A 23973-nucleotide genomic window follows, 5' to 3' on the forward strand; every position below is an offset into this window, starting at 1 on the left:
CCTCGTGTGATTGTATAAGATATCAATAGGTTCCCATTGAAAGGATAGTCAGTAGTACAGTCAATAAGGGCGACCAACTAAGTATTACTCTAAAATCAGAGTTTATGACTAAATGGAGCACAAAGCAGAATTATAACACTGGCGAGGAAAACAGACTGTAAAACTGAGTTGCAATAGCGATTAAATAGAATAGCTATAATAGCAACTACAAGACAAACTACATGTGCAAGGAGGCAGAAAAACAGAATCTGGCCGGCAGGGGGCGCAGGAGGGTCATCTTCGTTCTGAGAGAATAAGAGTGAGACAACAAACAACATGAAGCACAAGCCAGTTTGTGTTTACCACTCGGCACTGCAGAGGGAGAGAGGGGAGAGAGAGGAGAGAGAGGAGACACAGCGCCACTAAGCGGCAAAACAGGGTAGGACAACTTGCATGCTGCTGAATCAGCATAATCTCAGCGCCATATTAATGTAGAGGCGTGTTTCTGCTCTTTTTGCAGTTTTTCAAATATACTAAAAATATTCTATACTTATTTTCCATTTCCATTTAATAAGCAGGAGTGCACATCATTTCTGTACTAAAATGATGAACCTGCACCCATTGATTGTTATTCTCATATAAGTGATAAATATGCCTGTTTTAATGTGTGTTTGCATGATTGGTGCACAACCCCTTATCTGACTTTTAAATAATAATTTATTTTTTTAAATCACGAATCGCAATCTGCACCAATCATATTGACAAAGAAACAAAGATTGATGGCTAGATAAGGGTAAAAGCCATTTGATGAAGATAGTTTATTTGTCATGTTGCATGCAATTCACGCGTAAATCCCATGCAATTGATATTTTTCTTGCACACTCTTACATATCACACACACACAAACACATGCATTACAGAGGGGGCAGCCCGTGGAGCCGTTGGGGGTTCTGGGAGGCAGTAACTCAGTGGGTAGAGCTTCCGCCTGGGAACCGGAGGGTCGCTGGTTTGAGTCCCTGCCGAGGTGCCCCTGAGCAAGGCACCGAACCCTCAATTGCTCCCCCCTCTGCAAAGGGTGGTTATATAATGTAAGTCGCTTTGGATAAAAGCGTCTGCCAAATGATCGTAATGTGATGTAATGTAATGGGTTCGGTGCCTTGCTCATGTGCACCTCGGCAGTGCTCTGGAGGAAAACCGGCAATTCACCAGCTACCAGTCTGCTTACTTGGTCCACACAAGGGACTCGAACCCGCGACCCCAGCTGTCGACCCAGCGGACTGAGTTACTGCGGCCCGATTTGTCAGTGGTATCTTCCTTAAAATTCCACTCAAAAACTCAAATTGTAAAACATAGTGGTTATAGTGAAAAAAGTGAAAAGACCAAAATTGATGAGCCTCACAACACATCTTTATTGTAAACACAAAAATACACAGCAAATTCACTCCATTCACAAAAGTAACATTCAGGTATGTGTGTTTGATGATTGAAGTGTAAAACTTCAAACTAAGCTCATGGTTGTTCATAGATACTGAAAATACAAAACTGCAGCGTAAAGCCTCAAATAAAAGCTAGCACAGTATCTATACATTCATTTATTTACTATCATATTTACAGCTCATTATTATGTTTTAGCGTCATAACAGGAACTAATCCCATCATGTTTTAAAAGCAGGAGCTTGGAATCTTATGTATGACTTCAATAAGCAAATGATACATGGGTGTGGGTGTGAGGCCACAGATATAAGGTCAAAGGTCAACACAGATAACACATCAGCTGATAATGAATGCAAAACCACATCAATGAAAGCAGAAATGTTAACGATCAGAATGGCTAGAAGAGAGCAGATTGCTGCAGGATAAATGAATTTTTAAAAACCCTAACAAAATTAAACCTGATGATTAAAATGGGCCCAAGCAATATAACTGACACGTACTAACTGCACCACAAATCCTCACATACATACATACATACATCACTACGGTTTTCCTTCTGTGCGCATGTTTGATGGGCTGCCCATCACATTGTGGGTCAAAGGAACTCCTTCTGCTGGATTCTGGATCCAGGTATCTGATGATTTTCGTATCATAAACTTTAGGCAGACTTTGCGATGTAAGGGGGCGGGGGGGGGCGCAGTGAGGTGACTGGATGAACTGACTAGGCTTCAGGAGCAGCCAGTCTTTCTCCGCATCTTTGCAAATTATGCGGTAAACTGAAAAATTGTGCAGCATCATAGAAAATTCCAGCATTTAGTTGGACTTGCATAAGATCCTGTGGAAGCTAGAGGGACTGATTTACTGTTATGTCTTACAACTCAATTTTGTAGCTCTTATTGTGAAAAGCTCTAGAATTTAGAAATGTTTATTTTCAAATTGGATACAAAATATACAAAATGTACAAATGTAAACGCGAATTCTAAAAATATGATTTGAAGAGCAATATAAGAAAAAGTGTGGGACCCTGTGTGTCGTTAGAAAATGTAACATCAATAATTTTTACTGTTACAAGCTGAACTTTTCAGTAAAACTAGTAAAAACTGAGGGTTAATGTGCAGAATGCAAGACAAACACAAACACGCTTTGTGCTAAATCACTAATAGTTCAAATCACTGTCATTGCAGCACCTCCATTCAGATTCCTGAATGAAAATTTAAAATATGTGACTCACAATTAACAAGTTTCATTATATCCATGGAGATTCTCTGATTGTTGGTGATGTCATGAAAATGTCTTGTGCACATGGAAATCACATCTAGGAAGACCGGAGCAGTTCACTGAAAACTAAAATTAGAGAGAAGTAATTAATTTATCCAACAAGTTACAATGAATGAATGAATGAATGAATGAATGAATAACAAAACCTCAATAATCCCAAATCCAGTTTAGTACCTGATACTTGAACTAGTATATTTATATGAGCATTAAGATGTATGCATCATGTATGCATGGATGGATGTGTTAGTGTCTGTCAATGCAGCATTAGAACATTATAATCTATAGCGATTTCTTATCAACACAAGCTACTTTTAAATATTTCATACATTATTTTCTGTATAATCTCAAACATAGTACGTACCCTGAGGATCTGACTGGCCATGCTGGCCTTTGCCGCTCTCTGGGTCTGCACCTGCATAAACAACAGCTTTGTGATGAGCACCCCTCATCCTTGATGTTCTTTGTACATTTGTGAGGACAGCAGGAATCCCATCGTAATACAGACTGAAGTGTACTGACCTCCCTGCAGCTTGAAGCAGAGTTTCTTCTTCTGGTAGGCAATGAAACTGGAAGCTGCACCCAGCAGTGCCACTGCCACAGCACTGACAATTCCTGCCACCTTTCCAGAGCCGGCTTCTGGAAAACAATAAAGCAAAAATGTATTAATGTACATTATATGGACCGACATGTTAAAGTAGTTAAAAATCAACAGTGAGACAAAAGTCAATGTAATGAAAGGATTTGCATCATTTGTAGGGTTTTAGACAAATTGGACAGAAATAACTTCATCAGAACAACAGGATGTGCTCCAGAGGTTTAGTTGTTACATTACAGAGAAGTATATTAATGATCAGATGGTGAAAAGTAACACTAAATATTTATGGGCTGGCATGAAATGTATCACAGGGTGTGATGTGAGTGATTCCGTTGCATTTCTCAGCAGCTCTCACACTTGTCTTGTCTCTGTGTGTCGTCTCACCAACTGTGTCCCTTCTATTGGCGGTACTCAAGATGAGACTTTTCAACAGATCACCATCAACGTTAGCAACGCTGCTGAGCCGGATGTGTCCAAACGGGGACACTGGGACTATGTGCAGATTGGTTTTGTCGTGTGTGAGTGTGACTTAAGAACATCTGAGAGATGTCAGAAATATTAAGTGCAAAATATCAAAGTAAAAGTAAAAATCAAAGGTCAAGTATAATTTGATTTGCTAAACTGTTTAACTCTCCTTCAGGTATTTATTTAATTCATCTATTTATGTTTTACACAAGTTCTTTAATTTATTTACTTACTTATTTAATGCTCTGACTGCCCTGACTCATTTATATTTAACCTTTTCCCCCTGACTTTTATGTGTGCATGCGTTGGTCTTTTCAAAATCTTGTTTTCAATCCCATGTTTCTATTGATTGATTGATTGATTGATTGATTGAATGAATGAAATGCAGCAGTCAAAGTGAAAGTCAAATGAATCACATCTGGTTTCAAAACTGTAAATTGTGTTAATGTAATTCCACAAGGTGGCAGTCAAAACCAGTTCATGAGACTCAAACCAAGTTGCACTTATAAATTAGTCCCCAAAAACACGCTTAAGCTCAAACATACTGCAATGTTTTATTTACAGTTTTTATAATATTGATAAAATTTGTAATGTGATAAAGGGAGAAGTGCATGAGCCCCACAGATGCAGAGAGCAGGAGCTGAGCTGCAGCGTGAGCAGGGAGGGACCCACCGGGAGGGACCCACCCTTAATGAGACATGATTAAACCGGTCTGTTCTCTGCACTGGTATGAAGTGGGACTGCAACTGAAATCCCACATGAGTCAGAGTGGGAGGTGTGTGTGTGTCTGTGTGTGTGTGTGTGAGTGTGTGTGTGTGTGTGTGTGAGAGAGAGAGAGGGTGTGGAGTACAAACAGGGAGTTGGCCTGAAGGAAAACAACAGAATGACTACTGCTGGAAAATGCTGAGTATGTACATAGTGATGTTATACATAATGCACTCTTATATCAAAGCAGACGGTGCACTGAACTTTGACCTTTCCACTTGTCTAGCAACAGAATACAAATAACAGCAGCCTCACAAATGCAGGACAGACACAAGATAAACTCAGGCAACATTTTAAGCACAAATCACCCACAAAAGCAGAGGCGTGGACACATTTCACGCACCTTTAATTTAAACCCCGCCTCTAACCTAACCACACCTTAAACTTCTACTCCACCTACAACTTCTACATTTATTTCGGGTGACGTTCCAAACCTCTTGGGATATTTCACACCTTTTCCAGAATTTTCATGAGCATCGAAAACCTGGAGATCGTTAATCATTCATAATTCCATCCAAAACAAACACTATTACATCCTTTTTGCATTAACTAGCTATGATACACCAAATAGAATATGAGGGGAAGAGTTTTGGATAAAACGGAGTCCTCATACGTGATATGATACATAAGCCCTTTTACTGCCTGACAGAAAATAAATAACACTTCAAGTCTACTTAATCAGGTTGTACTTGTTGAGAGCACATACACACACTCACAAGACAAAGAAAGTTATCAAAAAGTATTGTGGTTTTGACAGATAGGATGTGAAGCGAAAACAGATGTTTGTCACCATGACGACACAAAGCAATTCCTCAACTGAAAGTAAACAAGACTAAAAACGAGCTAGTTGGCAGTGAGTCACTGCCAGCTAGCTTGAGTCACATGAAAAATGTCTCCTAGCAACCGTCACTGTGGGGTTTCCTGAGATGACACAGGAAGCAGGTGCAAAAAAATTAAAATATCTTTGCTTTGTTTTCCCTCACAAACATCAGTAAGAATGTTTTCAGTTGGTCCAAACCAGTGCGGCAGAAGTAAACATTTGTAAACCATAGTGGTCAGAGTGCAACATCACACTTGTGAACCAATCAGAACATGAACAGACACGCTGAGGATCATGGGACAGCATTCAGCAGATCCATGGCCCTCTCTAACAGGGGCATCAACGCTTTCTTTACACTGGAGAACCACATAAAGAACTCCTCTGGCATGTTAGCATTTAGCATCTTCAGGAATTGGCCCAACGGAAGGTCTGGATCTGCAACGACACAATCGTAGCAGGATTTTAGCCAAACAGAACCAGACCACCTCAACCTAACACCCTATATACAACCAGCACACAACTTCAGAAGCACCAAGAGAACTCAAGCTTCATCATTCAGCTTCAATAGAGGAATATAGCACACTGACTTCGCACCGTCCACCCCAGTTTTACTGCCAGCAGAGCCTCCCATGCACAACCACAACACCAAATCATTGTGGTGGAACAAATCAAAACGCAATGCAACACAAACAAAAGCACTACTTCCTCTTAGAGAGGAAACAGGAAATTACTTGTGGAACCCTCAAGAGTGTCATCTCTATAAGGAGACGTAAAGGTGGACTGTTTCATTTTAAAGTTGTATTTACCTTCAGGCTGATTCTCCCCACCACCTGTGAGGAAGACAAAACACAGTGAGTTAAGAAGATAGACGAAAAACAACATCCCATATTTGATGACAGATTATCTTATTATAGCAGTACTCAAAAGGGCATATAGATGTTCTCGGGATGGGTTATAAGAGGAATGTGGTTGAGTTCCTTGCCACACCTAGTGAAGTGATTTTAGCATGGACAAAACATTCACATAGTATATGAGGATTGTATTAGCGTGTGCGTGTTCATAATGTGTACTTAAGAGCTATGGCACTGAATAACAAAGCCTGTGCAGCAAACACACGCTCAGGTGATGACTGCAGCTTGTGGCTCACGCAGCTGCAACACAACAAACAAGGGCAAGGAGTGGCATTAGCATTAGCATTAGCATTAGCTGGCCAAACAAGCTGTAGGCCTTAGTCAGATTGCAGTAAATACTGTTGATCCCAGAGAGCTTCAACAGGCTTTCAGATCTATTTCAATTAGAGGTAAAGCTCTATCCAGATGCTTATCGATCAATCCAAAACAGCAGCATTGTATTTATTTGCAGTGACTTCTGTTATGGTCTGGTGTGAAATTGGTGAAAGGTAGTAAGTAAGTAAGTAAACCATATGTATTGTGTCCTGAGTCCTCAGCACCGCCTGGATTGAACACAAAATAGAGAAAGGACAAATGAGAAACTTGAGGCAGATTTGACTCGTTCTATTATGATTCTGCTTTCATGACTGTTAAACCGTTCATGTTACTGTAGTTCATATCCATGTAAAAAAAAACATGTGGCTATGATTATACTGGGAAGCTTTGGCTGTCTTAGTAACAGAACAAGTGATTGTTTCCATGTTCAGTCTACAGAGTGAAGGGAGACTGACATCGTACTGACTCATTTGAAAATAAACAGCGGAAACTGTAATTCAAGAAGAATTTATACAGTATATAGTATTTTTTTATTGCCAATACTAGAGATCTCATAAAGTTGGTATCCATGCTGAGCACACACTGAGTTACTGATGTTTTACCTCCTTCGGAATGGCCGCCGTCTGGGCTGTAGTTTCCTCCACTAACGTCCACCAAATCTGAGTCACCAAATGTTCCACCACCTTTGAAAGATGAACCGCACAGAACTTGATTAACCATCAACTCATAAAGCCGCACGTACATTTTGTAACTTTTGTGTCAGATATCTAGTTTGTGTGACTCAACCCTAAGGTTGGTTCGGGAATAGTGTGGATCAGGTCCACAGCTGGATTGAGACGTCATCCTCAAACAGGTCTCTCCTAGTCTGACATAACCGATCAAAACCACATTGTGTAAACTGGCCTATATCTCCATTAATTTGTTTGGGCGCCAAAGTTCCATCTAGAGGTTCCAATTCTTCCTGGTTCTCCTCTGTTTGATGTATGTATTTGTTCTTGTTTAACACAGCGAGAGAGCAAAAGTGGCATCATCACTCACCTCCTCCACTCTTCGGTGGGTTCACTACAGGTGTATCGGGTTTAGGATTGGTATCTACAGGAGATAGAATCAAGGAGCATAAATAGGAAGGTAAATATAGTTGCATATCATATTAATGATGAGTGTAACATTTGTTGAGAGCATCAGTCACTTGACAATGTTACCTGGGCCAAGAGCATCAAAGAGATTGAGGTCTATGGAAGAAGATTATCAGTTACTGTTCCTCACATGATTACATTCATTCATAAGAACATAACTGGATTCACTGAGAATAACATTCCAACCTACCGTCACCTCCAGCAGCTGGTTTCTTGGGTTTTTCAGGCACTACGTCTGAAAGGGGAAATATCAAGTTTTGTCAGTATTGCAGGGTTTCTTCATTTATTTGCCAATAAATCCCAAAATGTTTCAATGATTTTTCCATAACTACCAGCCAAATTCCCATGACTGTATTTCTGAAGTGAAATATATTAAGCAACCTTTACTATTACGATTATTAGTGGGGGTTTTATTGGCCTGTGTTTAATGCAATTTGACGTTGACAATTGAAAAATTCAAAATGGAACTCTTTATTATTAATTATTTGAAGGAATTAGCAATGTAGGGTTGGTCTTGACAGATGTTTACACAGGCATGGAGCACTTTGTTTATCATCAGCAGTAGAGCTGACGACAAACGCAAGACAATTGTTTTTACATTTTTACCAGATGGATAAAATATTTAGACAGTGGCCTATGGTGAGTTTCCCTTAATATGGTTTATTCATTTCTTATAAGACATTGGGGTTAAAAAATAAGTAGTGAAATGTAATGTACTTGGACATGTGATATGAGAGAGCATTTTTGAGGAGCATCAATCACAACTTTACCTGGGCCGAGAGCTTCCGATAGATCCAAACCAAAGTCATCTAAGAAACACACACAACAGCATCTAAGCAACAGCATTGGACTTACATCATAAGCATCACAAACAGATACCTCGTGTTTCAAACTGATGTATTGTAATTTATCAATCAGTGGTAACAGGTTTTCATGGTTGTAATATGAAGAAATTAAGTCCAACAGGGTGCTGACAGAAGTGAACAGACATTTGAGACAAACTCAAATATCTTAATGTAATGGACATGTACATTTGGAAATATGGATCCTCATCCATTTAAACCATACAAACCATTAGCTTTGGGTTTTTCTGTGGGCTTTGGAGCAGGTGTCGGCTCTAGAGGACAAACGGAAGAAGGCGTGTTAGTAACTGACAGTAAATATTGTGGTTAAACCCTTTAACACAGTGTCCCTTTATATTCTCCTTAAAGATTCAACCAGATTCAAGTGTAGGCCTGCACCATTCAAATGTTGTATAGAGATGATTTTATAAACATTATAAAATAGAAGGTTTGAGACCATCACTAGAAAATGAAAAACTGTAACTTTAAAGACGGGACCCACCTTTGTCATCGAGGGCATCAAACAGGTCAAATCCTGTGAGAGAATAACATTACAGATCAACCAAACCTTCACACTGGTAAACTCAAGATGACAACAAACTGCTGACTCATTACATTAATCCCAGGACTGTAGGCTCAAGTTGCGTGACTTGGACTCGACTTGAAGTTAAGGCAACATTTCCTCACTTGAGACTGATCTTCATTTGATATAATCCCAAAAGCCTTGCAACTCCACTTGGCTTTGATACCACTGATGAGTAACTATGCCTGGACTTGATCCTTTTCATTTGATATACTCTGCAACATAAAGGCTAATCTATACCGTCTGCATCTGTATAGTCGACCCAGGGCCTCTATCCAGTGGGTTTTCTATCCTTTCATTACATTAATTGCGTGTACCTTGTATCCCAAGTTCTCATGTGTGCTCTCAGGGTACTTGGGATACCAGGTGTAAGCAATTAATTTAAATGCAGGATAGAAAACCTGCTGGGCCCTGGTAGGACTAGGTTGGCGAGCCGGAATAGAGGTTCTAGGGTTCTCTTAAATATTCCCATTATGGGTTTGTTGTCACTTAGCTAACATCAAAGACAGCAGAGTGAGGATTCTGTCACAGTTCACCATTTTGCAGAATCATTCATCAAACTCAAGAGTGGATAAATTAGTGCAAAGATCAATCATTTACGATTTGAAACTCAAATGTTAGGACTTATCACTAGAGCTGGACTTGTCTTGGCCTGACTTGGGACTTGAGTGCCAAACAGAGGCCTGCTCAAAACTCTGATCTATTTATGCATGTGACTTATCCACTGCAGAAAAAATGGAAATATACTGTACATTTGAAGGTTGCTATGGCTACCTCACTGACACACCAATGAGTCCCTTGCTAAACTGCTTCACAAGAGAAAATAAAAAGTTCTAGTATTGTACTTTGTTATGTTAGTAGATTGTATACCTTACTTTGTTAGATAATGACAATAATCTCATAGATAATTAAGTTTTCTTTTTTACTTTGCTGTTGCAATAAAGGACAATATGTCTAAGCCCATTTACAGAAAAACACACGCATAATACTGATGATTATTACATGTCACTCCCTTACATACAGTATCATGTGTTGAGATGTCTAATGTTTCTTCAATCTACCATCTTTACAAACTGCCTTTGATTCATCTTTGTATCGGCACAAGGATGCATGAATGCACACATAGCAGAGTTGTGGTCATCTTAATAATACATGCATCTTAATAATTGAGGATGATATTTGATGTTTATTAAAGGCAAAGACATTTATATTCATGTCTACTCCCAAAATAGTAACTTGAACGTTATGGACGGCACATAGGCGCAACATCAGAGGGGTGTTGTCTGAATCTTTGTCTGCTAAAGCTCCTCAGGCATGTGGCACACACGCAGGAAAATAAGAACGGACTCATTGATAGGTGGTGAGTTTACAAATGACCACGGAGATGTTTACTGGTTTCAAGAGAAAAGGGTGGAAAAACATTGCAATTACACTAAACTTGTAAGAAGCCAGAGCCTCTTTAGATAATTGAACCCTATCGACATCGAACTAGTTTGACTTCGCACTAAAACACGTCAAAACTGAAATAAGCATCACAAAACCTGTAAATCGTGTAAGAAATGTCACGTTTAAAAATAGTGAACTTACCATCTTGTGTTAATGTTCCAGTAAGAAGCAACAACAGCAAAACGATCCTCAAATAAAACTTCATGATGACTCAAACTTTCCACTCCGAATGAGGCTGATTCGGACAGAATAAATAATGGCTATATTCCAGAAACAATAAATATTCAAGTATTGTAACCTTTGCTGCCTGTTCGTGTGTGTTCTGCTGGTTATTTGTGGATCTGTCGCTCTCTCAGTCTCTCTCCTGTGCAGGCAGGAGTTCAACTCTCTTGGTGTCCGGTTACACTTCATGAGTCAACTTTGCCTTTGGGAGAACAGACTGGGTGTGGCACGAGGCCCTGCGTTCTGTCCCCTTTATTATTATTATTATTATTATAATTAAGATAGTTTATTTATCATGTTACATGCAATACAGGTTCTCTTCGATGTGGCAAACGATGCGTCCATCAAAACACAACCCAGTTCAGATAACTTTTAAACTGGGTCAGTAAAGTTACTAATAAAGTCTCGAAACGCCGTAAACCCTCGTGGGTGTGTTCGTGATTTGCTATTTTGACTGTATAATAGTGATATGTTGTATTGTCATAAAGTGTTGATTTTCATATTTCATTTCTTGAGTTATAATTCACTAAGTGCACTTCATAGAATGTTGTAGAGAGGAAATGTGCGTGACAAGCGGCTCGCGTTGCTTACTGACTATCCCTCCTCGCTGATTGGCTGCCCCAAATTACGTCAAAGCAAAATGGCTTCCCACAACCGATCTGTATATTCACGTGGAATGAATTCCAGACAGAGTAATTGTGATGAGGCCTATCCAGATGTTTTACAGAACTACCGAGGTTATGCGTACGGATTTTTGATGGTTTGTCTTGATTTTCCAAATGTGACGCAAAGGTCATGTTCTCGAGTACCATTTGTAGTCAAGTCAAGTCAAGTTTATTTATTTAGCCCAATATCACAAAAAAGAAATGTCTCAAAGGGCTTTACAGACCCACAAAATCAGGAAAATTCCCGACCCAGACCAAAGCTCTCAAGGAAGACGAGGAAAAACTCCTGAGAAAACCCAAAAGGATTAGGGGGAAAAGGAAGAAACCTCGGGAGAGGCAATTCCACAACAGATTCCCTCTCCACGAATGGCTGGGTGTGCAATGGGAACTTCCAGTGGGATTACAGAGGTACAGAGGGCATACAGGGCAAAACCCATAAAAGTGATGGACTGGGAAATAGCATGCAGGACAGGGACGAGGAAGAGAGAGACAGGGAGAGGGAGAGAGAGAGATGACGTGAAAGGTAAAGCACAGTAAAAATGTGTATATAGAGTCTTTCTCCTGGGGCAGCGGTTCATGCAGATAGTTGAGGATGTTGCAAGGGGGGAGGCAGCTTTGTGGAGCAGACGGTGGGAGGTTAGAGGGGAGGAAGATGGGATGCCATGGAAGATGGGATGGGGAGGGGGGGGCAGCCGTCTGTCATTGAAACATTCTTCGAGAGAACCTGCCTCTTTAGCAGGTGCAGGAAGTGCGTTCCAGAGCAAAGGAGCGTGGTACGAAAATGCTCTTTATCCAAAGGTGTTCGTCTTGACCTTCGGAATGACAAGCAGGCCTGCCAGCTGAGCTCTTAATGAATGTAATTGGACATAAGGTTAGAAAGATACACAGGAGCTAGGCCATGTAGTATCTTATAAGTAGGAAGTAAAACCTTGAAATTGGCCCTGGCACTGAAAGGAAGCCAGTGTAGGGACGCCAGGACCGGTGTAATATGGTCAAATCTACAGGTTTTTGTTAATAGTCTTGCTGCAGTGTTTTGAACAAGCTGCAGTTTCTTAAGGGCAGAGGAGTTCAAACCAGAGAAGAGAACATTACAGTAATCCAGTCTGGAGGTGACAAACGCATGAATTACCGTTTCAGCATCGGCTTTGCTGAGAAACGGTCTGATTCTGGCTATATTATGGATATGTAAATAAGCAACCTTTGTAACGTTATTAATATGGCTGCTGAAAGTTAGGTCCTCATTAAATGTTACACCCAGGTTTTTTTGCCATTGTGGAGCAACAGATGGGATCATTGTCAACGTTAAATAGTAGATTCTCAAGTTTCTGTCTTTGCTGTTTTGGTCCCAAGATCAGCATTTCAGTTTATTAGCGTTAAGAAGCAAAAAGTTGTCATCCAGCCTTTAATGGCTAGAAGACAGGACTCCAAATTGGAGATCCCAGAGTGTTCGTTGGGATTTATGGAAACATACAGTTGGGTGTCATCCGCATAGGAATGAAAATCTATCCCAAACTGGCGAATTATGTTCCCGAGAGGGAGCATATAGATAGAAAATAATAATAGGCCCAGGACAGAACTAACAATCAGCTCAATATCAAACGTTTATAAATCGACACACCGAGCTTAACATGGTTTATTCTTGTCGGCAAACAGAGTAATATTAGAGCAATATAGTCAGTCAGAGTAATAAAGTAGATTTACACGGATGTTTAGATTATAGTATAGCCGCTAGTAGAGACGGCCACTAAGACTTTTCCACCGAAATTTACTTTTTAATGGTTACAACTGTTATTTCTTGTGTGACCTGCATGTTCAGTTTTGAAATGATTGAGCGTGTTTCCGTTTATTTGTCTTCATATAGTCAAAGTAGCTGCCAGTTACGAGATTATTGGCAAATCACCTCTTTCTCTTTCTTTTTGCATTTTACAAACTGCCTCAACATATTGGGCTTTGTGGGGTTTGTGTTGTGCGTTATGATTTCCCCTTAGCCAAGTATGACCTAAGGGTTACACTGAAACATGTACGCCATCTAGTGGATATTGATGAATTTTCATCTGACTGATCTTCTAAAAGTTATTGCCGCTGATATTTGTGTTAGGATATGTCTGTTTTCTGCCTCTGATAGGCTTCTAGTGGTATTTGTTCCTCTGTCTTCTCATCTCGGGAGTTTGGCAGGAGGCAGTCAGTGGGATGGATACCTTACACCTGTGGATGATCTCCTTGGCTACATAGTATGGTGGAGTCCGCCAGCCTCTTGCTCCCTGGTGTTTATTTTGGTCTTTGGGTTTGTTGGTTGTTAGTTTCCTCTGAAAACTGCTAAAAAATACTTATTGTTAAGGTTTTATAGGTATTAAGGGAAGGAAGTTGGTTGAGTTTGTCCCAATCTGTATTTCTACTATATTGACTGTGACTTCCAGGTGCAATTAAATAGTGCTGTATAATAAATGCAACATTCAGAGGACTCCCATTTTTATTTTGAAATAAATAGAATTGTGGATGACATTGTTAAACACTCTTTGTTGATCTTTTCATAGTATTAGTAGTAGTAGAAGTGACATTATTTCTGTCTTTATGGTCTATTCATTAGCACTTTAATGAGCTTTAGGTTGGGTAACGTCAGGCCTTTCCAAAGCTCAAAAGGCTCAAATCCAAAAGTGTCAAAGTACAAGTGCATGCCGGGTCCGAGGCGTGTTTATCATGAAAGGAGTCGACACCTGTGTCTACTTCACATCTGAATAATACATCCCGAGTAGGAATGTAGCTCTTTTATTACACAGCCTCACAATGTTATCCTGCAAATACAAAATAACATATAAAGCCAACATATTTGATGTTTGGGAATATTGTATTGTATGCCTGCATTTACATTTGATTATATTTTATATCTCATTGTGTTAATTGTAAGATGTTTGTCATTATTATCACAACAATCTCTGCACATTTTTCAATAATGAGGATTAAAAGGAAGTTAATCCTCGTTATTTGTGCCTTTTTATCCTCAGTGGGTGAGAACCCGGAACCATTGTTTTCCGGCCTCCCACCCGGACCTGTTAGTGTGAGAGACAGTAGAAGCTGGAAGCAGAAGATGTGGTTGCTGTCAGTGTTTTTGCCTTTTCTCAGACTGTATTTATGCGGCTTGAAAGTGCTAATCTTTCAGCTTTTCAACAGATCGTTCACGCTACCAGGTCAGTTTCATTCTATGCCCGAATTCTTTTGTACTCGCTCTTCACTCTACTCTCGCCTAGCATTTAAAATAATGAAGTTGCTTATATGTTTTGGAAATCTGCTCTATATGATTGTGATTTCCCATTCGTATGTGATTATTGACGAGGTACTGACGTCACTATACCAGACAGATGTAGGTTTAAAAATTGCTTCTCTCGCTATTCGATGAAAACTTTATGCTGTAGCGAGAAATGTTATATATTATACGTTATATTAGCAATAATATTAGCAATGCGTAATATTAGCAATGAATTTAAATGAATATAATAGTACTAGTAAAATCATTTATAGTTTAGTTTCACATGTTTTCTTAAAAAGAATCCTCTTAAAAAGAAAACATGTGACATTGCCGTAGGAAAGTAAGTAGCATTTAGCAGCAGGACACAATGAAGGGATTGTTTCTGCTTTCAATTTGTGACTTTGGCTCTTGTAATCTCCCAAAGAATTCTGGGTATTTGGTCATAAGGGTGTTGCCTGACTTGCCCAAGACCTTATGTTCACTCACCATAACTAAAGCACAGAGCTGAAATAACTTAAACCCATTAGTTTTCATTTTATAATTGTGAGAGTTTAGCAAGTAAATAGTTAAGCCATCTGTCAGCTCTACAACTTCAATTCTGCTAAGTGGCTAGCATACTGTGTGTACTTCACATTAGTTTGTCTTTCTTCTGAGGTGGTATAGCTTGACTATAATAACTTCACACAAGTTAATGCTAATAACTTTATCACAACTGTTTCACCGTTCAACTCTCTCGTGTCCTTAAACAGCAGCAGCACAATACCAACAGATCTGAGCCGTCGGGGAAGAAAGTTTGTACTTATTGTCGTTCAGTGCAAAGTACCACATTGCTGATATCTGGAAGTTTCGCCTCTTTTCTACTTGGTTCTGTCCACTGTAGTTTGATTCTCCTTTGGCAAAAATACCTTGTAATGAGCACAGATGGGCAGCAGGGAGACTTCGGAACCTTTTAAACACAGAAGCAGCGTCACAATGCATGAAATAAGGTAACAAGCCAGACTAGCAAAACCAACAGGTTTGTTAAAGAACTCGTACATTTACCAGCATAAACGTGGTAATGGTGGTGTGTAAACATTACACCTTAACGATGGATCCAGTTAGATTTGTTCAGCTAAACTAGATAATGTTAAAGTTAGATGCCGATTAGAATGTTCATGATGTGTCAGAAATTGTAAAGCCTAGTGACTTGACACAATAAAGGTTATTCTTTAAATGTTGTTTGTGTTTGTTTGTCACCTAGGTCTATTTAAACTTTGTAGATATAAATTATAAGTGTTAAAGTGTGATAAACTTGTGATAAATTGGAAATGGTGCTACAATCCTGAATAAATCCATTTAGTGATACTTAACTGACTTTAGTGATTGCAACCTTAACTATGGTGTTTATGACATTTGTTTAAAAACAATGCTCAACATGTATTTCACTGCTCTTGTTAGGTACTCAGTATTTGAAGGCATCCAAGTGCGATTTCTTTCCTAAGCAACCAATGGAGGGCAAAAGTTCAGGACCTTTATGCTCTGGACCCAATCTTGTGGCTCGACCGCGTGTTAAAAGCAAAGTTTGGAAGTACTTTGGCTTTGACACCGTTGCAGATGGGTGCATATTACACTGGAAAAGGATTTACTGCCGCGTATGTATGATTCAAATTGCTAACTCTGGAAATACTTCCAATCCGTCGTACCACCTGGAAAAGAACCACCCTGTAGATTTCAGTGAGTTTGTGAAGAGCAATTCAGATCAGATGTGTGACACACAGAATAAAGACAGAGCACTCAGGTTTTCATCTCCAGCAATTCCAGGACACAAACTTAAGGCAGAACTTGCACTCTGGAAACCGACGGCACAACGATCTGAAGACAGCTGTGATCAGCTTCAGCTCTGAGGGACCCCTATAGCTATTGTTGAAGAGACGTCTTTCAAGACTATAATTATTCCTGTTGATCCAAGATACTCGCCTCCGGGCAAATGTGACTTGGCGGTTAAATTGCTTCCTCAGATGTATTGCCGCATACGTAATATCGTCCTCACTGAGCTTGCTGGGGTTGTGTATTGTGGAGTTAGCACAGACCTATGGCAAAGCCAAACTCGGAACAGAAAGTACATTTCACTCTGTGCATTCTGTTGATTACAATATTATTGCCGGCTTCGCTGGCTTATTGCTCGCTTCTTCTCATAAAGTAAGTGGTGCTACCACAAATGGTTCAGTGGACATTATGAAGGCCTGCTCTCTGTTGGAGCTGTGTGTGGAGATGCCTTGCCTCGGACATTCCATCAATCGCGCAATAGACGAAGCCTTGCAGCTGCCGCAAGTGGAAAATTTTTTGCGATGTCGCCGTAAAATTGTCGATCATTTCACAGGAACAAGTATGTGTGTACTGGAGGAAAGATGGAAGCAATATGGTCTCACTCAGTGTGCACTGAGCACAGCTCGAGGAAAATCTTGGTTGGCCACATTGGCGATGTTACAGCGGCTTAAAGAGGAACAGGCTAGTGTAACTGCAACGCTTCTACAGAATCCCAGCAGCCACCATCTCAGCTTTGAGAGCTCTGACTGGTTGCTGTTTGAAGGCTTGATTGAAGTCCTCCAGCCATTTAAAGTTTTTGCAAATATGATCACATCTTGTAGGTATCCGACCATTAGCATGGTGAGACCTGTGCTCCACGTGCTTTTCAACACCACCCTTAAGGTCAATGAAGGGGACCGTAAAGAGATTAGCATGACCAAGGAGCTCATCTCCAATATGCTGTCCACCACCTACTCGCAGACAGACCAGATTTCAATATTCATATTAAATAAAAGTGTTGTATAGCCACAAAATATTGTTAATAAATCAATTCTAAGTAATATTTCATGATAGCTAAACAATCGTACTGCTTGTTGCCAAACGAATGTCAACATTTGAAATTGGAACAAACTCATCAGACAAACCCCAAACCAATCCAATGTTAATCTATCGATTGATCCACAACTACAACTAGTGTTCTAGAGCAATTTCGAAGGTTCCCATATGACTTTAAGTTTAGCCAACATGTCTCCAGCTGAAGAGTTAGTAGTGAGTATGATAAAAATTATAATAAATATTGAACCATTAAATGAATTCATGTCCTTTATTTCCTGACTGAAGGTTTGTCTGTCTGTCTCATATTGGACCCTCTCTCCTCTTACACAGTCTTGCCCAAGCTAAATGGAAGGGTTGCCATTGTGACTGGGGGGACCCGTGGAATGGGGTTTGAAACAGCAAGACATCTGGCAAGCCTTGGCATGCATGTTGTAATAGGTAGGATACGATCCAACACTGCATTGCCATGCTGCTGCAGCAAACCATAGCAGAAAATGAATCTCCAGGAAGCAACTACTAACAATTTCATTAAAACTGCCTCTTTTAAAACATTTGTGGCATTCAAAATGTAGGTCATTTACGTCATATTTAAGTACTGAAACTAACCCACTGTCACTTTTTGATTTATAATTTCATCATGATTTTTAAATATGTTTGAATATGTCAAAAATAAGACGAAACCCAGAGGGACGTCTTCAGGCTTGTTTGTTTTGGACCAAAGATTAAAAAGCCAAATATCCACATGAGACTTATATGGAATAAAATACATCCCGCTCGGGGAGTCCTGTCGGCTGAGACGTGATGCCGTTCTGTCTAGTGCTGAGGTCTGACATTGTCCTAAAATGTCCACCAACCAAGCCTGTCTGATCTCCATCATCTACAGCTGGCAATGAAGAAGAAGAGAGCAGGGCTGCTGTGAGGAAGATTGAGGAGGAAGGCAGTGAAGGGAAAGGTAAGTTCACACACCTACTCTTATCATAACAGTACTGTGAAATGTTACATAAAACACACTTCTTGCGATGACACCACAGTATTCAGCTGTATTAACATCATTGCACAAGATTAGATAAATTTAGATTAGATTCAAACTTTATTGTCATTGAGCAAAGTACAGGTACAAGCCAATGAACTGCAGTTAGCATCCAACCAGAAGTGCAAGAATGTAATATAATATATACAGAATAAGCTATGTATACAGGTAATATAAAATAGAAGAGTGAAATAGTGCAAAATGTCTTTGTGCAAAACAGAAAGGGAACTGAAATGAAATGGAATGATCAGTGCAAATACAGAAAGTTGTGCAAATGGCAGTGGAGTGCAAAATGATGTTAGTGGGGGGATGGAGTAGAGTTCAGCAGTGTCGCCTTGTGGAAGAAACTCTTCCTGAGCCTGCTGGTGCGAGAGCGAGGCATCTGTCACGCCTGCTGGATGGGAGTAGGGTGAAAAGTTTATTATGAGTGGTGGAAGGAGTCTTTTATAATGTTCTTGATTTTACCCAGACAGCGTCTACGGTAGATCTGTTCGATGCTGTCCAGTTGTGTACCGGTGATCCTTTGGGCGGTTTTCACCACCCGCTGGAGTGCTTTCCGGTCTGATGCGGAGCAGTTGCCATACCATACTGTGATACAGTTAATGAGAATGCTCTCAATGGTACAGCGGTAGAAGTTCACCAGGATCCTTGGACAAAGGTGAGCTTTCTTAAGGCTCCGAAGAAAGTACAGGCGCTGTTGCGCCTTTTTAACCAGGGTGGAGGAGTTTATGGACCAGGTGAGATCATCGGAGATGTGGATGCCAAGGAACTTGAAGCTGGGCACACGCTCCACTGCAGCTCCGTTGATGGAGATGGGGATGTGTGCATGGCTGCCGGCCCACCTGAAGTCCACAATGATTTCTTGGTTTTCTTGGTGTTGAGTGCCAGGTTGTTGTCAGCACACCATGTGGTCAGGTGTCGTACTTCCTCCCTGTAGGCCGTCTCATCGTCGCCTCTGATCAGGCCTATCACCGTGGTTTCATCTGCGAACTTAATTATGGAATTGGAACCATAGATGGGAGCGCAGTCATGGGTGAATAGGGAGTAAAGGAGAAGGCTCAGCACGCAACCTTGTGGCACGCCGGTGTTCAGGGTGATAGTGGAGGAGGAGAGGTTGTCTATCTTAACAGACTGGGGTCTGTTAGATATAAAGTCCAGAGTCCAATTGCAGGCACTACTGGCACGATGGTGGCGGTCTTGAAGGTAGTGGGAAACAACTGCTTGGGCCAGGGACAGGTTGAAAATGTCCGCAAAGACCCCAGCCAGCTGCTCTGCACAGGCCTTGAGAATGTGCTCAGGTATTCCATCGGGGCCAGGTGCCTTCTGGGCGTTCACCTTGTTCAGGATGGAACAGACCTCTGAGGTGGAGAGTGTGAGAGGTAGATCTGCCTTGGACATCACCTCCCTGTTTTCCCGGCCGAAGCAAGCGTAGAAGTGGTTGAGCTCGTCCGGGAGGGAGGTGGAGCTGGTAGGGGGCACAGTGTTGGGTGGTTTGTAGCTGGTGAGTGTCTGTATGCCTTGCCATATAGGCGGGGGGTCAGTTGACCCCCTCTCTCAGGTTGACCCTAGCTGAGCTGTAAGCCTCCAGACCTGAAGGCTACATCTCTGGCTTTGAGCAGAAGGCGAACCTCTCTGTTCATCCAAGGGAGTTCTGACGGTGAATAAGACTTAAAACGTGGTGCTTTAGGATTAGCAAATACAATGTTTCTTTAGACGGTCAGCAAGAAAGCAATCAAACTTGTTTGCTTGCTAATAGTTTCCATTATTAGGAGAACCAAGAACTTCATTACCTCCACAGAATGCCAGACATTTGAAGCGTCATCTCCCTGCTGTAGATATAGAAAACTGAAGGAGATGAAACCAGGCTTTCTCTATCGTCCCTAAATTCACATTTGAACAATAAATCAAAAAAAACCTGTTGCATCAGCTCTCAGGTCAAACTGTATGAGCTTCTGTGACTTGTCTTTCCACAGCCGAGTTTGTCCTCCTGGACTTAACATCGCTGATGTCCGTTCGAGAGTTTGTTCAGAGGTTCAGAGCGCGAGGTCTGCCCTTGCATGTTCTGGTAAACAATGGTAGGCTTTTATTTTGCAAACAAAACAATATATAATGCCACTTGTCCCCCACTCCACTTTTAGTGTGTTTTGTATTGTAGCACTGTGCTGAGAGTGATATTGTCTCCTCTCTTTCAGCTGGAACAATGCTGGTGCCAGAGAGACGGACAGAGGACGGCTTTGAGCTCCACTTTGGACTCAACTACCTGGGCCACTTCCTGCTCACCAACCTTCTGCTGGATATGCTGAAGCAGTCAGGGAGACATGGCTGCTGCTCTCGCATCGTTACAATGTCCTCTGCAACGCACTACGAAGGGGTTCTGGACATGGACGACTTACACAGAAGGTAAGAAGACAGAACATCCTGCTAGTGCACCTTTAGTAGAGTCAGTTAACTTGTGACCAGCTCAGGTTAGAGCATGTGGGCTGCATAATTATCTATTAGTAGAAACAAATTCTCCAAAACATACTTAAATATGGCAGTGAAGTTTTTTATTGATACTGCACTGTAAAACATTCATGACTCCTTCAACACACTTTCCTCTTTCTGTTAGGCGCTGCTACAGTTCGCATGGAGCTTATTGCCAAAGCAAACTGGCGCTGGTTCTCTTCACCTACTGCTTACAGGAGCGGCTGATTGCCGGTGGCTTCCCAGTGACTGCCAACGCCGTAGACCCTGGCATGGTGGACACTGCGCTGTACAACAACCTGTGGGCCCCCGCACTGGCCATGAAGAAACAAGTGGCCAAACTGCTATTCAGGGTACACAGGGTGTAGGAAATGCAGGATTCCGATTGTCAACAATGAATGGCTGAATATTTTGCATATTTCACTGTAATGATGCTTTTTTCTCTCCCCTGTATGTCTTCCAGAGCCCAGCAGAGGGCGCATCCACAGCCATTTTTGCTGCAGCTGCCTGTGAGATGGAGGGTGTGGGAGGCTGTTACCTGTACAATGGAGACAAAACACAGTCTGTGGACGTTTCCTATGACACAGTCTTACAAGCTGAGCTTTGGAAAAAGAGCTGCGAGCTTGTGGGCCTGAACGAGGCCTGAGATGCGAAACTGTGGCCCTTGATGCTTCACACCAGGAAATCTGAGATGGTTGGTCCAGACTTGAGCGCAACATAAATCAGTCAATGCCAGTCTTGACACAGTTGCATTCAGTTTGATGTCTTTCACATGATGTGTAGTATATAGAAGAGAATAGAATGATGGATCTAATGTGCACCCCAATCGAAAAAATTGGTCTGCCAAAAAAGAGCAAAATCCTGTCTGTAATTTTATAATGTACAGTAATTTCAATAAAAATCATAGATTCTCTTTAATTCTCACACTGGAGTTTGTATTCAAGACAGCTTGGGTGCAAAATGGCACTGTACAACTTTTCCATTATGGAAGACCTAAAAGGTGGTATATTAACGCATTCTAAATTCTCCATATCCACTGACTCGCTATCACGGGAAAGGGAGGATATAACACATGTGACTCCTCAAGCTACACAGAGATGAAAAGCAAGCGTGCCTGTGGGAGTCTCCTGTTTCACTACTGGGGGCGCTAATGCGCAACTAAAGTAGTTTACCAACCGCCAATGTACTGTACAGAGAAGAAGTAGTAGGAGTAGAAGAAGAAGCCCGCATGTCTGACGCTGTCACGTGATGTAAGTGGCGTCAAAGCATTGATGGGGTCATAGTTCACAATGAAGATGAAACGCCAGCGTGACTTAGACTACATTGAATCCTTTTGACGTCATAAGCGCCGGGGACCCTGACGATATGGCCGGTGAGTACTGAACACACACAGATTTTCGCTGTGGCGACCATAGAATTTGATTTGTGGTGCGTCACGTGCACTGATGGCTGGTGTCATTTGCCTTCCTTGATTCTTATGTAAAGAAAGGTGTTAAAGACTAGTCCTCTTAAAAGCGGCTGATTGCCGGTGGCTTCCCAGTGACTGCCAACGCCGTAGACCCTGGCATGGTGGACACTGCGCTGTACAACAACCTGTGGGCCCCCGCACTGGCCATGAAGAAACAAGTGGCCAAACTGCGATTCAGGGTACACAGGGTGTATGAGATGCTGGGTTCCGATTGTCAACAATGAATGGCTGAATATTTTGCAATTTCACTGTAATGATGCAGCTTCAGCAAAAGGCTAAACTGACCCAAGACATGGAAATCATTTTCACAAGATTTATTACCAAGTACTCAAATGTCAACTGTTTACTCACAGAAATGTAATTGAACCGTTTACAACTTGTCAGAAATGTTAATTATTCAACTTCATAAAGTCGACATTCTCAAATTTTGTCATTGTTGTGAGCAAATGTATTTTTGTTGTACGTCCTTCTCGATTTTGTTCAAACCTATTTTACTACCATAGGCTGTCTTATTGCTCGTGTTATTTTGTTTAACTCCCTTACATTTATGCATTCATTTATGGCCCAGTTATCTGTTGAATCTTTACAAAAAGCAAATAAACTCCACTGTTTAACAGCTTCAGCTCTGTTCACTTCAGCCGTTTGCACTTTGGTCTGATCTTGCGTTTAACATTTTGAAGGCCCGAGTTTTTGGATAGCTACAACTACATCAAGGAGAAAGGGTTACTAATTGACTGAATTCTTAGTTTTAAATACCATGTTAGAAGGGCTGCACATCGTTCACACTGCACCCCCCACATGCAGATTCAGGACCATGGTCAGGCTCTTTAACTGGTGTACATGTGAAGACCTGCAGAAACTGTCATGTCATTCTCAGTACTTGCATACCTCACCTACCATAGGTAAGGCAACATTCCTTTCTCAAATGACTCCCAAGGGCTCATTCAGAGCAGCAAACTGATCAGACATGAGATTTCCCAATCAGATTGAGCCGCATGCCCGCATTCAGGAAACTTGGCGCCTTAAATTATTCCTGTGGCATTTTCAGTTTGAAATTAGAAATTAATTTACCATTCAAATTGTAACCAATCAATGCATCGCTGTACTAAAAGAATTCCAAAAACAGAACATATTTTCACATTTTCACTGTGACACCTTTATTTGTTTAAGACCATTAAAATAAATACTTTACAGAATCCAATGTAGAAAATTTGATACATGGCTTCTGTCTGAAAAAGGTTAACAATTCCATAGATTCCTTTTAAAAAATAGCACTGACCATATACCCAACTTCCTATGTTCCTAACCCCTCCCCCCCCCCCCCCCATGGCAGGCATTTTTCATACACTTATGAGGACAAAAGAAGTAGAATCTTTAGGACGATCACCTGCAGTTTGGTCCTTTAATGCCAAAGAGCCTCGAACATTTTGGCGAGGTAGGATACAAAAAGTGACCACCTTTAAAAATTCCC

At 41.1% G+C, this 23973-nt stretch overlaps 3 protein-coding genes across 6 annotated transcripts; 2 read left to right on the forward strand and 1 right to left on the reverse strand.

Moving 5' to 3' along the window:
- Positions 1–1364: 1364 nt before the first annotated feature.
- On the reverse strand, positions 1365–10996 carry cd99 (CD99 molecule). Of its 2 annotated transcripts, XM_076142693.1 has the most exons (13): positions 10711–10989; positions 9043–9075; positions 8771–8815; positions 8469–8507; positions 7889–7933; positions 7765–7794; positions 7601–7654; positions 7165–7245; positions 6757–6789; positions 6143–6166; positions 3211–3327; positions 3053–3103; positions 1365–2757 (listed from the first exon to the last, which is right to left on the reverse strand). In XM_076142693.1, exons 1-13 carry the CDS (start codon positions 10772–10774, stop codon positions 2729–2731), a joined length of 645 nt encoding a protein of 214 aa, XP_075998808.1. In that variant the 5' UTR covers positions 10775–10989; the 3' UTR covers positions 1365–2728. The 2 variants fall into 2 exon arrangements, with proteins under 2 accessions (XP_075998808.1, XP_075998890.1); XM_076142775.1 differs by lacking the exons at positions 1365–2757; positions 3053–3103 and having other exon boundaries at positions 3251–5771; positions 10711–10996.
- A 3502-nt stretch (positions 10997–14498) lies between these two features.
- Positions 14499–23951, forward strand: dhrsx (dehydrogenase/reductase (SDR family) X-linked). Of its 3 annotated transcripts, none has more exons than XM_076143013.1 (8): positions 14499–14641; positions 17872–17979; positions 18425–18493; positions 20545–20646; positions 20764–20971; positions 21180–21387; positions 21498–22406; positions 22520–23951. In XM_076143013.1, the coding sequence occupies exons 1-7, from the start codon at positions 14542–14544 to the stop codon at positions 21678–21680; spliced, it is 978 nt and encodes a 325-aa protein (XP_075999128.1). In that variant the 5' UTR covers positions 14499–14541; the 3' UTR covers positions 21681–22406; positions 22520–23951. The 3 variants fall into 3 exon arrangements, with proteins under 3 accessions (XP_075999128.1, XP_075999203.1, XP_075999277.1); XM_076143088.1 differs by having other exon boundaries at positions 22524–23951; XM_076143162.1 differs by lacking the exon at positions 20545–20646.
- LOC143005179 (E3 SUMO-protein ligase ZBED1-like) lies at positions 16338–17862 on the forward strand. The gene is given in 3 exon segments (XM_076156451.1): positions 16338–16413; positions 16585–16859; positions 16861–17862. Coding segments are annotated over 3 exon segments (1002 nt in total). The 3' UTR covers positions 17512–17862.
- Positions 23952–23973: the final 22 nt, after the last annotated feature.

The sequence above is a fragment of the Genypterus blacodes genome, unplaced genomic scaffold, assembly GCF_046128005.1.
Source record: "Genypterus blacodes isolate CSIRO-AG114 ecotype Tasmania unplaced genomic scaffold, CSIRO-AGI_Gbla_v1 ptg000002l_1, whole genome shotgun sequence".
NCBI lineage: Eukaryota > Metazoa > Chordata > Actinopteri > Ophidiiformes > Ophidiidae > Genypterus > Genypterus blacodes.

What these genes read in the sequence shown, in the direction of transcription:
- cd99 (XM_076142693.1), bottom strand. Translation starts at nt 10,774, where the DNA reads ATGAAGTTTTATTTGAGGATCGTTTTGCTGTTGTTGCTTCTTACTGGA. An exon ending in TGATGCCCTCGATGACAAAG is followed by an intron (nt 8,816 to 9,042) that starts GTGGGTCCCGTC and finishes TTTGTCCTCTAG; the next exon opens with AGCCGACACCTGCTCCAAAG. An exon ending in CTTTGATGCTCTTGGCCCAG is followed by an intron (nt 7,655 to 7,764) that starts GTAACATTGTCA and finishes TATCTCCTGTAG; the next exon opens with ATACCAATCCTAAACCCGAT.
- dhrsx (XM_076143013.1), top strand. Translation starts at nt 14,542, where the DNA reads ATGTGGTTGCTGTCAGTGTTTTTGCCTTTTCTCAGACTGTATTTATGC. An exon ending in ATGGACGACTTACACAGAAG is followed by an intron (nt 20,972 to 21,179) that starts GTAAGAAGACAG and finishes TCTTTCTGTTAG; the next exon opens with GCGCTGCTACAGTTCGCATG. An exon ending in TGGCCAAACTGCTATTCAGG is followed by an intron (nt 21,388 to 21,497) that starts GTACACAGGGTG and finishes TATGTCTTCCAG; the next exon opens with AGCCCAGCAGAGGGCGCATC.